The sequence below is a fragment of the Thamnophis sirtalis genome, unplaced genomic scaffold, assembly GCF_051295495.1.
Source record: "Thamnophis sirtalis isolate CommonGarterSnake01/CBP01778 unplaced genomic scaffold, rThaSir2_p1.2 scaffold_11, whole genome shotgun sequence".
Lineage (NCBI taxonomy): Eukaryota > Metazoa > Chordata > Lepidosauria > Squamata > Natricidae > Thamnophis > Thamnophis sirtalis.
Genome location: NW_028261391.1, coordinates 31,167,640 through 31,185,267, shown reverse-complemented (window position 1 = coordinate 31,185,267; position 17,628 = coordinate 31,167,640). Strand labels below are relative to the sequence as shown.

Sequence of the window (17,628 nt, the reverse complement as noted above, 5' to 3'; positions counted from 1 at the left end):
GACTAGAAGATCTCCAAGGTCCCTTCCAACTCTGCTATTGTATTGTATTGTATTTTAATTGGGTCAATCTACTTTTGCAATTCTGTTCTTCAAATACTGCTTTAGAAGTACCTCTAATGCCATCTGAGCCAGTCGAACCTTGGTCTCCAGGAAAGCCACAAGTTCTATTTTCAGGAGGCTGACCCATAAGGCCAGCAGGACCAGAAACACCTGGCTTACCTGCAAGGGAAAAAAAGAATAAAGGTAAAATATTAATATTGCCCATGTTTTATACATTTCATTTCTCCTGTCATACTTACTTAAGAAAAGGTTCGTATTGCGCATATTTGTTTTAATCACTATGCAAAAAGTGACAGTATGAGAATTCAATAAATTATTACATAGTCATTACATATTACAGCTTTTGAAAGAGTCAAAACATTATTTATCAACTGACTATGGAGGTGTTATACATCTGATTTTATTTTCATTTACTAAGAATCTCTGACTCTGGAATAGAGACACATGGAATGAGACTCTTGCCCCTTCTAACTGTGAGGCAAAGAATGGTATGACATGATGCAATATATAAGGACAATAAAGCCATTGTTTATCAAACTAAACGATTGGAATCTGGCAAGATAGAATTTTATAGTGTAGAACAATGTAGGGTGTCAATATAAGATCATCCCCAAATGTTTTATCTAACACATTCTGATTTAGAGGTCATAATATGATTTACATAATTTCATTTTTTCATTCCTATGCAACAAGCCAAAACTATACAGTATAATCCAGAGGTCTCCAACCTTGGCAACTTTAAGACTTGTGGACTTGTTGAAGTCCACAAGTCTTAAAGTTGCCAAGATTGGAGACCCCTGGTATAACCTTTAACCTTGCTATGTTCAGGGCTCTTCTGTGTTCCTTTGGTGAGGAGCCCAGTGATGTAGTTGTGCTTACCAATAAAACATACTTAGTTTCATCTATCTCCAATCATTCTGGTTTAAGATTTACGTGGGTATTTCCCTCACATCTTGGATAATCAAAACAAATGATGTGTTTTTAAAAAAAATTAAGATATCTCTTACTTACCAGGAGGACCTCTTAGACCTTTCTCTCCTTGAGGACCTACTTGAGTTCTTCCTGGTAGCCCAGGTTCTCCTCTGTTACCTTTTGGCCCTTGTTCTCCTATGCACCCTGGAGGTCCCATTTCACTTAAACCTTTATAAGAGAACAATAATGAGTGAAAGGGAATGAGTGTTGGATTTAATGGAACAAAATATTTATTTCTTTGATATTAGATCTTCCAATATAATAATATTATCTATGGCATATTTTTTCTAGTTTGCATTAGAATAATTAATATCATCAAGAGCCAAGCATTATACACTTATTAAGTGTAAACAATTGTTTCTTGATATTGCCTTTAATTTTTTAAAAAAGTATAATAATTTTCATTCTTTACCTGGAGGTCCTGGCAAACCCTTTTGACCTTTTTGTCCATTTACACCATTTACTCCAGGTGATCCAGATAAGCCTTTAATATTTTGTGGAAAATAGGATGGAATGAATTCAGGGGAAAAATGATCATTTTATAAACATGCAATGAGTAGACAAATGCAACAAGTCATCAAATGATCAATTTTTTTCTATCAAAATTTTAGCAGATGTAAATTTTTTGTTACTTCCAGGAAGATAAAACTAATTATAAAACCATAATTTTATATTTTTTGGTCTCTTACCAATCTATTCCCTAGTTTTTCACAGAAAATATTTAATACATGCCAAAGACTTTCTGAAAGTGATTAAATGGAATGGAAGATTGGCAGTAATGATATAGTGTAAAATGTTCTCTCAGTATTCTTATTGATAACTTATAAATTGTAAATTATAATTTTTGTAATAAAATGTGCCATAATTTTATAGCATTCATGGGGATCTTCCAGACAGAGGTAACAGTAAAGATAATTTTCCACTCCACTTCATTCTGCGAAATGGATCTTTAGGAACTCAAAAGAATTCAAGCCCCTTCAATCATCCTTGCATGACTTCTAATTGGACTTCATAAATGTACCATTCTGAAGTAAAGATGCTAAATTCCTTTAATTTAAGTTTAATTGAGAAAGAAGTACAAGAAAGAAATAATTGTTTATTTTAAAACATTATTCAGAGGTGTGGAACTTCTCTAAATTAGAATTGCTAGCTAAATAGCTTTCTTTAAAAGATAATGATTCTTAAATATGTATTTATCTTTCATGCATCTGATGCAGTATGCTGTAATTGTTGATTCCTGCGCTAGCCATAAGGTACAAGACCTCTTTTACATTCTATGATTTTGTATTTCTATGATTTATGACATGGTCAGGTTAGGGCTGCTGGCAAAAAATAACTTCAACAAAAATTTAAGAACCACTAAGATACCAAATCCTCATGATTCTAAAGAGATTCCTAAGATTTTGGAGATTTTCCTACTGACGTATTTGGATAATCTACCTAAAATCTTATCCATATTTGCAGATCCCAATCTTTACCTTGGTTGTCTGAAAAGCTAATGAGAAGGCAACTAGAATGCAAATATTTGTGTGGGCATAAATGACTCATTCTGTATGTTCTTCCTACCTGGAGATGTGTCAGGTTCCTACATACAGAAATTGAGGGAAGTAGAGATCTGGAGATAGGTTTCAATCTCCACCCTATGAAACTGCTTTATCCATCCCAAATCCAATTTGCACCACTCTGGTATTGTTCTGCAGAGCTGTTCAAACAGAACTCTTCTACACAACCTTGGAAAGTTAGTATTCCTCTGATTAGTTAGAAATGTTTATTGTTTTATTTTATATTACCTGCGTGTGTGTTTTATTATAGTTACTGTTTTATGATCTTAAAACTGTGCATTTTATATCTTGCATTGTAAATCATTGGATTTCATGATATGTAATAAACAAAGAAGCAGATGTTTGAAATTAACTCAAGACCATATGTTTTTTTTTCTAACTTGGCCAAATGAGGAAGATGAAGAAAATTATCAGTGATCCAGTTTGATTATTTTGCACAGATTTTAATATAATACCACTTGCATCTGTTTATTTTAATTTTACTTTGGAAACAAAATTGTGATGTCAGTGATTTCATCAAAGTTGTTATCAGGTTTACCTCATCACTTGCAAGCTCTAATTACTATCATTAGGGTACTGTCATTAATTACTAGTTATTTGGTACCCAGTGTGATGATGAGGGATCTTAATGTACCCGAACACCTACAGTTCTATTTCATTGTACCAGAAGTGGCATTCAGCAGGTTCTGACCAGTTCTGGAGAACTGTTAGTGGAAATTTTGAGTAGTATGGAGAACCAGTAAATCCCGTCCCCATCTATGAATCCCAGCTGATCGGGAGGGAATGGGGATTTTGCAGTAACCTTTCCCTGGAGTGGGGAGGGAATGGAGATTTTACAGTATCCTGCTGGAGCTGGGTGGGAATGGAAATTTTACAGTATCCTTCTGCCGCCACACCCTCCAAACCATGCCACACCCACCAAGCCATGCCTCGCCCACAGAACCGGTATTAAAAAAAATTGAACCCCACCTCTGCATTGTACATTAACAAAATCTTGCAGTTCTGACAGTATGGCTCTCCTGTCATCTCCTTTTCAGCCTGAAAAACTAGCAAGAACCCATTGAGCCTCTTTGTCCACTTATTATGCAGCTGTGGGCTATGCCCTCTTTTATCTGATAATTCCCTAGGCAGCATTTCTTCTTTTTTTCTCTTCCAACTTTTGTTCCACAGGCAATTAATTTTTTTACAACTTCTTCCACTAAAGATACAAACCTAGTAGTATAGAATAGGTAGGCTATAGATGCGTTTTCAAAACACCAGTTAATGCAGTACACTTATAACAACCATCATGTATGCATTTTAATACCATGCTGTGCACTGACATCTGCAATAATCATATTTCTCCACAATATTTACCTTTTCTACCTGGGTTACCAGGTGATCCTGGGAAACCTTGAGTTCCCAAAAAACCAGGTTCACCTTGTTCACCTGGAGGTCCTGGAAATCCTGCAGCTCCCTGCACACCTAAAATTAAATAGACATTTCCTATATTTAAACACAATGTATTATTCTCTCTCATGTTGTTAGAATTGTCCATAATTTAGTAACATGGTGATTAGAATCGCTAGAGTTATATAAATCTAGGAATACATTCAGACTAAACTGGCATTAAGCCGGCCATTCTAAAGGAAGTTCAAGTACCTGCAGTGGCAGGCCAAAAACTGAAGCAGGTTGGACTATCAGTTTGCTGTTCTTCTGGCACAGGCCTTCTGGGACACCTCATACACTCTAACCCACAATACCCATTTTGCATTTAAGGACATTCACATTTAAAAAACTATTTATCAGTTTAAATGTGCCCAAATCACCCCAATATCAAAAGGGGGGGACATTTTGACATGCTATTAACTATCCCCTGCAACCATGAATAGCAATTAAAAAATGAATTCAATCGTGTGGATTTACACAAAACAAAGCTGATTTTTCCTAGTCTAAGGTGAAGAAAAGGGGTATGTTTTTCACATGTCTGTAAGGTAACATTGTGAATGTGTGTGTAAATTACATTTCTATTAGTATCTTTGTCTTCGTCTTATTCCATTATTCATGTGATCACTTTCACTGACCTGTCCATCATCATACTTCACAATATTTGATTCAATATTAATTCCATTTTTCTTTAGATCTTTCTCACCTGGGAATCCAGGTATCCCTGGGTTTCCAGACAACCCTTTGGAACCCTGTTCTCCTGGTTCTCCTTGAACACCTAATATACCCTGGTCTCCAGGTAATCCAGGAAGTCCTTAAACAGTCACAAAACAATCGAACTTTAGTGTAAACATTTTTCAGTAGAATGTGCTTATTGACTTCTCTTTCTAGACAGATGGATATTGCAACTAGCATCCAAAGCTAACCATGAGCCTATTGTTCATCAACAGTTCACGACCTATACAAAATGCAAGGAGTAATTCTGAATTACAATGAAAACATTATAATAACCACACTATTTATAGTCTATAGTTAAGATAATACCCTTTAATGTTTGAAGTGTGAAAGGGAAGAGGGGATTTCTTATTGTGCATGGCTCCTTGTGAAAAAGTAAAAAGTAGAAAGTTGAGTGCAAATTCATACAAAGATGAAAAAAGATACTCCAGGTGAATTATTTTTATTGCTTTATGGATGCTAAACTAGAAAAGAAATTAATATTGTATATACCAACTGTGGTGAGATTGTCTAAAAATAATTGAAAATAATATCACCTGGTAATCCTTGGACTCCTATAGGGCCTTTCTTGCCAGGTTCACCATAATGAGTAGCTGGGTCACCTCTGCTACCTGTAAACAGTGGGAATTGATGTTACCTTTGAAATCTATCCTCACCTATCAACTAAGAAAATAGACCACTTTTGTTTGCATTTCTCATGCTAATATCCACCCTTTGGGCTATTCAGAACTTTTCATTTGTCTAGCAGCATTACCAAAAGTCATTTTACATAATTTAACAAAATGATCCCCCCCCCGCAAAAAAATCTGACACTCTCTGTAACTAAAACAAAATGAACATTATTTTTTTTAAAAAAAACTTTCTATAGCATTAGTGATGTGAGAAGAAATTTGAACCATTTTCCATCACTTCTTAAAGCAGTGTGAATTGGATCCGCTTTTCAGTTTAGCTAATTTTGCTTTTGACAAATGCTTCTATTTCCCCCGGCTTCCACAAAACTGGATCTAGTAAGAATCTTTACAAAGCAAACTCACTTAATCTTTCTGAAATGCTGTTGTTGTTGTTGTTGTTGTTGTTGTTGTTGTTGTTGTTGTTGTTGTTATATAATTGTATCACAGCGGCCAGTTGTTTCGCCGGATTTGGCATTGATTACTAGTTGGGCCCCACCCAGGGGCCTAGGACGTCGTAATGTATTTTCGTAATATCTGTGCAGATCCAAGCAGTGTGGCTTTTTGCATTTGACTGATGGTGATTTTGTCAATTTTAACTGTTTTAAATGTGATTCCAGTGCTTTTGGAATAGCACCCAGTGTGCCGATTACCACTGGAATTACCACTGCTGGTTTGTGACATAATCGTTGAATTTCGATTTTTAAGTCCTGGTATTTCGCGATTTTTTCATGTTCCTTTTCATCGACCCTGCTATCACCTGGTATTGCGATGTCTATGGTTGTAACCTTATTTTTCTCAACCAGTGTGATGTCTGGTGTATTATGCGCCAGTATTTTGTCCGTTTGTATACGAAAATCCCACAAGATCTTGACCATCTGATTTTCGGTTATTTTTTCAGGCTTATTTCCCACCAGTTTGTTGTTGTTTTAATATTATAATTTTTGCACAAATTCCAGTGGATCATTTGTGCTACTGAATTGTACCGCAATTTATAATCTGTCTGCATGATTTTTTTTACAGTAGCTGAGTATGTGATCAACAGTTTCATCAACTTCTTTGCATAGTCTGCATTTGGCATCATATTATTATTATTATTCAATTGTATCACAGCGGCCAGTTGGTTCGCCGGATTTGGCATTGGTTACTAGTCGAGCCCCACCCAGGGGCCTAGGACGTCGTAACGTATTTTCGTAATATGCATGCAGATCCAAGCAGTGCGGCTTTTTGCATTTGACTGATGGTGATTTTGTCAATTTTAACTGTTTTAAATGTGATTCCAGTGCTTTTGGAATAGCACCCAGTGTGCCGATTACCACTGGAATTACCACTGCTGGTTTGTGACATAATCGTTGAATTTCGATTTTTAAGTCCTGGTATTTCGCGATTTTTTCATGTTCCTTTTCATCGACCCTGCTATCACCTGGTATTGCGATGTCTATGGTTGTAACCTTATTTTTCTCAACCAGTGTGATGTCTGGTGTATTATGCGCCAGTATTTTGTCCGTTTGTATACGAAAATCCCACAAGATCTTGACCATCTGATTTTCGGTTATTTTTTCAGGCTTATTTCCCACCAGTTTGTTGTTGTTTTAATATTATAATTTTTGCACAAATTCCAGTGGATCATTTGTGCTACTGAATTGTACCGCAATTTATAATCTGTCTGCATGATTTTTTTTACAGTAGCTGAGTATGTGATCAACAGTTTCATCAACTTCTTTGCATAGTCTGCATTTGGCATCATATTATTATTATTATTCAATTGTATCACAGCGGCCAGTTGGTTCGCCGGATTTGGCATTGGTTACTAGTCGAGCCCCACCCAGGGGCCTAGGACGTCGTAACGTATTTTCGTAATATGCATGCAGATCCAAGCAGTGCGGCTTTTTGCATTTGACTGATGGTGATTTTGTCAATTTTTAACTGTTTTAAATGTAATTCCAGTGCTTTTGGAATAGCACCCAGTGTGCCAATTACCACTGGAATTACCACTGCTGGTTTGTGCCATAGTCGTTGAATTTCAATTTTTAAGTCCTGCTATTTTGCGATTTTTTCATGTTCCTTCTCGGCGACCCTGCTATCACCTGGTATTGCGATGTCTATGATTGTGACCTTATTTTTCTCAACCAGTGTGATGTCTGGTGTATTATGCGCCAGTATTTTGTCGGTTTGTATACGGAAATCCCACAAGATCTTGACCATCTGATTTTCGATGACTTTTTCAGGCTGATGTTCCCACCAGTTTGTTGCTGTTTTAATATTAAAATTTTTGCACAAATTCCAATGGATCATTTGCGCTACTGAATTGTGCCGCAATTTATAATCAGTCTGCGTGATTTTTTTACAGCAGCTGAGTATGTGATCAACAGTTTCATCAGCTTCTTTGCAAAGTCTGCATTTGGCATCATCAGAGGATTTTTCGATTTTGGCCTTAATGGCATTTGTGCGGATAGCTTGTTCTTGCGCAGCCAGGATTAGTGACTCTGTTTCTTTCTTTAATGTACCTGTTGTTAACCATAACCAAGTTTGTTCACTGTCCACTTTATCTTTTATTTTTTCCAGAAATTGGCCATGCAGTGCTTTGTTCTGCCAACTCTCCATTCTTGATTTTATCACATCTTTTCTGTATTCTTGTTTCGTCTGTTGGGCCTTCAGTAGATTTTTTTTCTTTACTTCGATTAATAGATGTTCTTGACTTTCTTTTAAATAATCAGCCAGTGCATGTTTTTCTTCTTCAACTGTTTGCTTCACTTGTAATAATCCTCTGCCACCTGATTTTCGGGGCAGATATAATCTATCAGTATCACCACGTGGATGTAAACTGTAGTGCATTGTCATTAGTTTCCTGGTTTTTCGGTCCAAAAGGTCCAAATCAGCTTGTGTCCAGTTAACTATACCAGCTGTGTATCTTATAACTGGTATTGCCCAGGTATTTATGGCCTTGATTGTATTTCCACCATTCAATTTCGATTTCAAAATTTTCCTAACTCTGTTGGTGTACTCTCACCTGACAATAGTTTTTACTTCTCCATGCTTGATGTGATCCAACTGCAGAATGCCTAAGTATTTGTAGGCTTCATTTTCTTTGCATTTAATTAATTGGTCATTGGGCATTTCAATTCCCTCACATGCAGTGATTTTCCCCCTTTTTATGGATACAGTGGTGCATTTTTCCATGCCAAACTGCATTGAAATATAGGTGCTGAATACTCAGACTGTGTTTGTCAATGATTGGATTTCTATTTCTGACTTTCCATAGAGTTTCAAATCATCCATATATAGTAAATGTGAAATTTTTTCAGCTTCTTTGGCTGTTTGGTAGCCTAATTTCTTTTTTTTTTAAGATTACTGATAGTGAGATCATTGCGATGATGAAGAGAAGAGGTGAAAGTGAATCACCCTGGAAAATTCCTCGCTTGATATTAACTATTCCGTAGATCTCATTCCCTACTGCCAACTCAGTTCTCCATTGTTTCATCGCCTTTTCAGTAAAGGATGTAATATTTTTGCTAATGCCAGTTGTTTCTAAGCATTTTATGATACAACTATGTGGCAGTGAGTCAAATGCCTTTTTGTAATCAATCCAGACCATATTCAAGTTCGTTTTTCTGTTCTTACAATTTTCTAATTATTATTATTATTATACAATTGTATCACAGCGGCCAGTTGTTTCACCGGATTTGGCATTGGTTACTAGTCGGGCCCCACCCCACCAATATTATTATTATTATTTTGAATAAATTGAATGCGATATTATTTACCCATTACCATTTCTTTTTGGAGAGGTATGAGGTATGAGATTGGGCTATCAATCAAATTGTGTTTTTTACTATGTAATCTTATTGGTTTGTTACGAATGAAATGCCATTGCTTCCAATGTGGATGGCTTTTAAATACATCTGTACAACATATCTTTGTTTCCATCCCCAAAAAATCATTAATTAATTTTTATTAATATGTTAATTTATATACTAAATAAGTTTAATTCAAATTAGCATTATTGGCATTTCTTCTGAAAATTATTTTTCAAAAGTTATTCTGCGCATAATGCATGTGTGTGTGTGTTTGTGTATGTATGTATGTATGTATGTATGTATGTATGTATGTATGTATGTATGTATGTATATATGCAGATTCAAAGGGGTTGCAGTAGCTCAGTGGCTAAGATGCTGAGTTTGTCGATCAGAAAGGTTGGCAGTTTGGCGATTTGAATCCCTAGTGCTGCCTTACGGAGTGAGCTCCTGTTACTTGTCCCAGCTTCTGCCAACCTAGCAGTTCGAAAGCAAGTAAAAATGCAAGTAGAAAAATAGGAACCACTTTGGTGGGAAAATAACAGCGTTATGTGCTCCTTCGGTGTTTTTTAATGACCATGAAGACATCTTTGGACAGCGCTGGCTTTGAAACAGAGTTGAGCACCGCCTCCTAGAGTTGGGAAAAACTAGCACATATGTGCGAGAGGACCCTTTACCTATATGCAGTTTCGAAGGACAAGTGATTTTTAGGTCATTAGTTATTGGCGTTATTATTGCATCCTTACCTTTTGATCCTTTTTGGCCATCACATCCTGGGTGTCCAGGAGGACCTGGAGGTCCCTGGGTACCCTGAAAGAAACAAACAGGTGAAGTTTATTTTATTTATTTATATTTATTTGTATTCTGTCTTTATTATTTTTACTAATTCAAGGTGGCAAATGTGTCCGACACACCTTCCTTCTCCTACTGTTCCCAAAACAACAATCCTGCGAGATGAGTTGGGCTGAAGAGCATGACTTGCCCAAGGTCAGCCAAGGGACTTTCATGGCTTCCTGGTCCCCTAGTTTCTAGCTGATGCCTTAACCGCTAAACTTATTGTACATAAAATATAAAATTCTGCCTGTTTGAGGAAATAAATCAAGTATCATACATGCATCCAAACATGATCGTTGGCATGGGAAATGAGTGCTAATGATCTCATTGGGAGCCAAATACTATATAAACAACAAAGATGTAAAATAAAATAATTATAAATAATTCTAGTTCTTCCTCTATACTAGTGCCTCCTTTCTAATTTGTACTGTTTTTGTAGGAAATATTTGTCTTGCATCATGCAAGTAAGAGAATTTTATCCAACACACTGCCGAAGAATTTTACTAGATCAAGAAGTTAACCTACTTAGAGTCCCCAACAATTGTGTATGCAGAAATTCCTAAGAAATGCAACTTTTTAGTATAAACAAGCCAGGAATTTATAGAAACACATTGTGCCTTAGAATCCCATCCACCTCAGTTTACTGTATTATTTTTTCCTGGTTACTTGCCTGTGCTTCCCAACAAAGCTACAATTTCCATCACTGTATTTCTAAAATGGTCTTTGGATTCACTAAGTGGCTCAGAAGATTGTTGGAAAAATTTACAGGTAGTTCTTGACTTATGACTGGTTGATGTAACTGTTACCTAGCTCACTCGCAGGGATAAGAACTTCTACTAATTATTTGATATAATAGATATTTGGTAAAGTATTGCCCAGGAAGATTGTATGTATGATTTCATAGTCCTGGAGTGATGCTGTGGCCTAGAGGAGAGGTGGGTTGCTGCTGGTTTGGCCCAGATTGGCCGAACCAGTAGTAGTGGTGGCAGGAGGCTCCACCCACCTGGACGCTTCTGCACATGTGCAGAAGCATATCACATGCACAGGAGCGTGCCGAACGAGTAGTAAAAAATTAGCAACCCATCTCTGGCCTAGAGGTGGAGCTCTCGCCTCACAATCAGGAGGGTGTGAGTTCGATCCTAGGTAGATGCAGATATTTCTCTCTCTGAGCACACTGAGAATATATCTGCTGGAAAAAATTCCACATTGGTGCCAGGAAGGGCATCCGGCCAGTAAACACTCCGCTCCATTCAGTTGCCCAGATTCCACCCCACAAGGGATTGTGGGATCATTAAAAGAGGATGATGTATGATTGCATGGTCCATGAAAATTTAATAGAAAATAGTCATAAAAATTGTAAGGTCCCATTAGACAGCCATGGGTGAATATTATGCCCCACCATAGATGGATCTGCTTCTCCCTTTGGATTCTAGGAGCTAAGAAAAAGCAGCAGTATTATATTATTACAATGTACTTACAGAACTATATTATGATTCCATACACATTAAAATATATATTATGTCCAACTCTAAAGCAAGTACAAAGGTAAATATGGTATGGGAGGAGGAGCTGACATCACAATGATATGACACACAATCTTGGAGTTCCAAGATTGCAGTTGATATTTCTGCCACTTGATGGTCCTTTTGGACCTAAACCGTCCCATAGAGATGGTGGTAGAGAACACCACGCCCTGCTGATCTCAGGGACACCGCAAAGTCCCTGATCAATCCAGGAAAAGTTCTTTTTTCTGATGACCGAAACGCAGCCTTGAAGCTACTAAAGTGGGACAGCTGCTTCTCCAAGCTCCGCCGCTGGAAGTCCCGGATCGCCTCTGGGGGAAGGCTGAGTGAAAAATGGAGCGAAGCTTCTCTGCGGCCTCCCGGCGCTGCCCAGAGGCTCTTGCAGGAGCACGTATCAGCGGCCGGCGGCCCGGAGCGGCCCCGGCTGCGAGACAAGGCAGCGCTTAAAGCAGCTGCTGCCGCTGTCACCACCCCTCCTTCGCCCGCATTATTTTTTCTTTCGTCTCTTTGATCATTTGATTTATATTTCAAAGCCCTGACCTGAAAGATTATAATGAACTTGCTTGAAATATAACAAAAAGCTTTGAATGCTATAGTGGCAGTGTTTATAAGTTTGAAGAATGGCGCAACATGAAAAAGAAATTGCGGAAATACCACCCCAAGAAAAAATAAATTAAGAGCTGGAAGAGACACCTGCAGCAATAGAAAAAGAAAGGAGAGGAGGAGAGAAAATGAGAGGAAAAATAGGGAGGGAAGAGAGAGGTGAGGAGAGGAAGATGGAAAGGAGGAGGAGAAAAGGAGAGAGGGGAGGAAGGGGAAGGGAAAGAGAGATGTAGGGGAGAGGTAAGGGAAGAAGGATGGGAAAGGAGAGAAGGAAGGAAGGAAGTAGAGAAGGGAGGGAGGGAGAGAAAAGAAGAGAGGAGAGGAGATGAGAGGAAGAGGAGGAAAGGAAGATAGAGATGAAGAGAGGAAGATGGAAGGGAGAAGGAGAGAGGGTAGGAAGGGGAAGAGGAAGATAGGAGAAGGGGAGAGGTAAGGGAAGAAGGAAGGGAGGGAGGGAGAAAAGAAAGGGAGAAGGAGGTGGTGTCAAAACAGGCAAGGGATGGTAAACAAAGCAACCCAAATGGAATATTATAATCTTATAAATGAAATGACAAATTATAAGAATGACGAATGCAAAAAAGAATAATAACTATGTGGATGTATACCTACAATTGTATATAGAGAACAAAAAATAAAAATAAAACTTTTTTTTAAAAAAAAAGATAAATATGGTATAACTGTGTTCTTGGCATACCTGATCGCCTTTTGGTCCTTGGAAACCAATTATCCCCGTCACACCTGGAGGCCCTGGAGGACCTAGTGGGCCCTGGGAACCAGGGTGTCCGGGTTCACCACGCTGGCCCTTTTGAATGCCTGGAGCTGCTTGTTTGCCTAGTGGTCCTGGGATACCTCTGAATCCAGCATTGCCTTTATCACCTGAAATTATTTCACATGCATTGCAATATCAAATAATACAATCATTGTTCTTAACATGAATCTTACTCAGCATTCATACTTTTACTTGATTTTGTATGTTAATTATAGGCGTATTTTATATTGGATTTTAGTCTAGATTTTACTGCCTTTGGATTATTATTTTTTGTCCTGCAACTCCAAATAAAGGGAAGGCACAAAATCAGATCCCTGAAATTTGGTAGCTACACTAAATTTTGGCAACACTGTCTTAAGAGCCGAGGTGGCGCGGTGGTTAAATGCAGCACTGCAGGCTACTTCAGCTGACTGCTAGATCAGCAGTTCAGCGGTTCAAATCCCACCGGCTCAGGGTTGACTCAGCCTTCCATCCTTCCGAGGTAGGTAAAATGAGGACCCAGATTGTTGTTGGGGGCAATATGCTGACTCTCTGTAAACCGCTTAGAGAGGGCTTAAAGCCCTATGAAGCGGTATATAAGTCTACTGCTATTACTGCTATTAAGGTGCTGAGGGCAAATGCGGGTTCTCAATTTGTACTGTTTTAACTGATTTTAACTGATATGTGTGTGATGAAAAGGCTTAATCTGATAGTGGTTAAAAGAATGCGGAATGATTTATGTTGTTTAAACTTTGTTAGATGGGACTATTTTAAAATAGAAGGTTAACTGACTCTTGCTGAAAGCATTATTTGAATATGATCCATGCTATTTAACTTTTATTTGAAGGGAAAGTTGGTTGTAATAGTTCTGAGTTATTTTTCAAATAAACGCTAGTATAAATTTGATAGTGGTAAATATTAGACAAGCAAGAGATGAGGGTAAAATGCATGTGGAATGAACTACGTTATTTGTGGTAAATATCAGACAAGCAAGGGATGAGGGCAAAATTTACGTTGTTTAAAGCTTATTAGAACAGGAAGCCGCTTGGGATTATCTTAAGATAACTGTAAAAAGAATGTGGAATGATTTATGTTGTTTAAACTTTGTTAGAAGCGACTACCTTAAAATAGAAGGTTAACTGAATCTTGCTGAAAGTATTATTGGAATATGTGGAATGATTCATGCTACAAATCGCTCTGAGTTATATTTTAAACAAATGGTAGTACTACGTTATTTGTGATAAATATTAGACAAGCAAGGGATGAGGGCAAAATTTACGTTGTTTAAAGCTTATTAGAACAGGAAGCCGCTTGGGATTATCTTAAGATAACTGTAAAAAGAATGTGGAATGATTTATGTTGTTTAAATTTTGTTAGAAGCGACTACCTTAAAATAGAAGGTTAACTGAATTTTGCTGAAAGTATTATTGGAATATGTGGAAGGATTCATGCTACAAATCGCTCTGAGTTATATTTTAAACAAATGGTAGTATAAATTTGATAGTGGTAAATATCAGACAAGTGGGGGATGAGGGTAAAATACATGTGGAATGAACTAAGTTATTTAAATTCTATTAGAAGGGGAAGTCGGTTGGAATTACAGAAATTGATTCCTGTGTAAAGTAATATCTGATCTACGCTGCTTAACTTTACTAAGAAGGGGAAATCGGGTTAGATTATTTTGAATTACTGTTTGAAAAAGGGGTAAAGAAAGATCATTTACGTTGTTTAAATTTTATTAGATGGGAAAGTTTGATTATTTGTCTGTAAAGTTATATTTGAATATATGGCATAAACTACGCTGCTTAAATCTTACTGGAAGGGATCATGAGGTTTAGGAAGGGAACGGGAGAGTCTACAGAAGGTCGGGGTAAATAGCAAAGAAGTAAGAGATGAGAATAAAATATAGATAGAATGATTTATACTATTTAAGCATAGATAAAGATGGGGGGCTGAGATCAACACAAAGAGTGGTTTCTTTTTTTCTTTTTTCTCTTTTCTCTTTTCTTTTTTTCCTTTTTTTTTTCTTTCTCTGCTTTTCCTTTTTTTTTTTTTTTTTTTTTTTGATATATTACTTTTATTTTTTAATCCATATGTATACAAGATATCTTAGATAGAAGGTAGTGCCAGGTGTGGACCCTGGGAAGTCGGGAGGATTAGGGATGGGGATTGTGGGGGGTGGGGTGGGGGGGTGTTAATATAGTTTTAATAAGAACAAGAATGTATTTATATACGGTGGTTCCTTTTTTTTTTAATTATTATTATTATTATTATTATTTTCCTTGGTTTACTTTACTTTTATCAGATCAAACAACACTCGAATAAAGGCATACACCAAGGAGGGAGGTAGAGGGAAGGAAGAGGGAGGAGTAAGGAAGGAGTAAGGGGAATGTAAGGAGTAAGGGGAATGTAAGGAGGGTGTCTGGGGAGTAAGGGGAGAAGGAAGGCTTGAGGGGAAAGGGAAGTAGGAGGGGAGTGTTAGAGGGAGAAAGGAAAGTTGGAGGGGGTAGATGGGGTGTATGGAGGACGCAAGGGTTAGGTGGGGTTGTGAATGATGAGTTGTGTTTCCTTTTTACTTGTTCGTTTTATTCCCTTTTTCTTTTTTTTTTCTTTTCTTATAGTAAATACCCTGTATATAAATGATTGCAAATGGAATGTGAAAATTGAATAAAATATATTTCCTAAAAAAGGAAAAAAAAAAAAAAAAAAATAAACCGCTTAGAGAGGGCTTAAAGCCCTATGAAGCGGTATATAAGTCTACTGCTATTACTGCTATTAAGGTGCTGAGGGCAAATGCGGGTTCTCAATTTGTACTGTTTTAACTGATTTTAACTGATATGTGTGTGATGAAAAGGCTTAATGTTATTTTCGCACCTTGATGCTTCAATAATTTAGCTTCTCTCAAAAATGCAACTTCTTGACTATATTGGTTGGGGGCATGGAGGTGGAAAAATGTCTTGAGGCAGCCTTGTTAATATATGTACCTAATTTACATGCTTACCTTGGACCCCTGGTAATCCCTCGTCACCAGGAAGGCCTAGTTCTCCCTTTGGTCCCTTTACTTGCAGGACATTGCTGCTGCCCTTGTCCCCTGGTAATCCTGGTTCACCTTCAAAATAGAATGCATGGAACAATTTACTACAATATAATTGCTTGAAGTCTATCCGCCTCTGGGATCTCCACAGTGATATAATTATACAGAGTACATACCACATTTTATATATGTGTTTATTTGATGTTTAAAGGACATAATCAGAACTCTGAAAATGTCTTTATTCACTTGTAAAACAATAAAGATGAAGCATGGATGTTCACAGGAAGCAATAACATGTATTGTTACTTCATGAGACAAATTCCACCAGCATCACATTATAGGGAGCCTGCATTGTAATGTAACAAAACACATTTTCTCATGTTGATGAAATCTCTGTATTATATGGACCAGGGGTAGGTTTCTGCCCGCATTACTGCATGCAAAACAAAATGCGTGCACATTGGCACCTAAAAAGGTCTGTGCATGTGCACAATGTTAGAAAAGGACATTTGTTTTGCAATAAAGATTGTTTTGCGCATGCAGAGAACCAAAATTCAAGATGGCGCCACCGCCGATAGAACTGGTTTGGGTGTGTGGCAGGCCAAGTTACTACCTACTCAGTCGAACTAGTCCAAATCGTTAGGAACCCACCTCTGATAGGGACACCCTACATCAGTCCCAATATTAGCAACAAGAATGAAGAACCTACTAGCTGAAATTTTAATCCCTTATTTTTAAAAAAGCAAACCAACCAATCATCCAACCTTTTTGCTTATCTCCTTAAGGCAGTGTAACAATGTGCAGTTGGGATTATATCATACTTCTTATCTATAAGAAATCTAGAGTCTTGGATACATTGAGGCCTAATGGCATTCTACAATTATAAAATACTTACCTTTATTTAATTAAAATAGTTTTTAATAGTTAATTTATAGGTAGCCCTCGACTTACAACAATATGTTTAGTGACCATTTAAAGTTACAATGGCACTGGAAAAAGTTACAGCTAAAACCTCTGAATGTATTAAAAGAGGAAAGGGTGATCCAAACATGGTTTCAGTATGGACAGTTACAGGCCAGATGGAAAAAAGACCAGAAAATTGGTATTACGCAAAATGAGGACAATCTAGTAAAAAAATTAGGGATCAAAGTCAAATGCATATAAAAAGGTTATATAATATATTGATAGAAATAGATTCTGAAACAGAATTCGTTAGACTGTATGATAAAGTGGGCACAAAATTTTGAAGAACCAATAATGATGGATACATGGGAAAAGATATGGGTAAGAAATGTAAAATTTATGCAAGCCCAAAATCTGAGAGAGAATTTCTACAAGATATTTTATAGATGGCATTTAGATCCCCAAAAATTGGCTTGTATGTATCCGAATTTACAACCTAAATGCTGGAGATGTGATTGTGCTGATGCTACATATTATCATATATGGTGGACTTGTAAAAAGGTCAAAGCATTTTGGATAAAAATATGGTGGATTATGCAAAATATCTTTAAAAAGAGGATAACGTTTACTCCCCAGTTATTTTTGTTAGGTATAACTACTGGTTGTAAAGTTATAGACACTAATTTGATTCTGAACCTAACAATGGCAGCAAGACTGTTGGTGGCGCAGTACTGGAAGAAGGAAGACTTGCCTACTATTCAAGAATG

The 17,628-nt window shown here is 37.2% G+C and overlaps 1 protein-coding gene across 1 annotated transcript in view; it reads right to left on the bottom strand.

The window, feature by feature from the left end:
- COL4A4 (collagen type IV alpha 4 chain) overlaps positions 1 to 17,628 on the bottom strand; it is a 73,974-nt gene that overhangs the window by 12,138 nt on the left and 44,208 nt on the right. The window contains exons 32-40 of the mRNA XM_087726075.1: positions 15,926 to 16,033; positions 12,871 to 13,052; positions 9,963 to 10,026; positions 5,291 to 5,365; positions 4,726 to 4,833; positions 3,951 to 4,058; positions 1,445 to 1,516; positions 1,072 to 1,200; positions 112 to 219 (exon numbers count right to left, since the gene is read on the bottom strand). Of these exons, the coding sequence (XP_087582201.1) occupies positions 112 to 219; positions 1,072 to 1,200; positions 1,445 to 1,516; positions 3,951 to 4,058; positions 4,726 to 4,833; positions 5,291 to 5,365; positions 9,963 to 10,026; positions 12,871 to 13,052; positions 15,926 to 16,033 (954 nt within the window). The remainder of the gene's footprint in view (positions 1 to 111; positions 220 to 1,071; positions 1,201 to 1,444; positions 1,517 to 3,950; positions 4,059 to 4,725; positions 4,834 to 5,290; positions 5,366 to 9,962; positions 10,027 to 12,870; positions 13,053 to 15,925; positions 16,034 to 17,628) is intronic.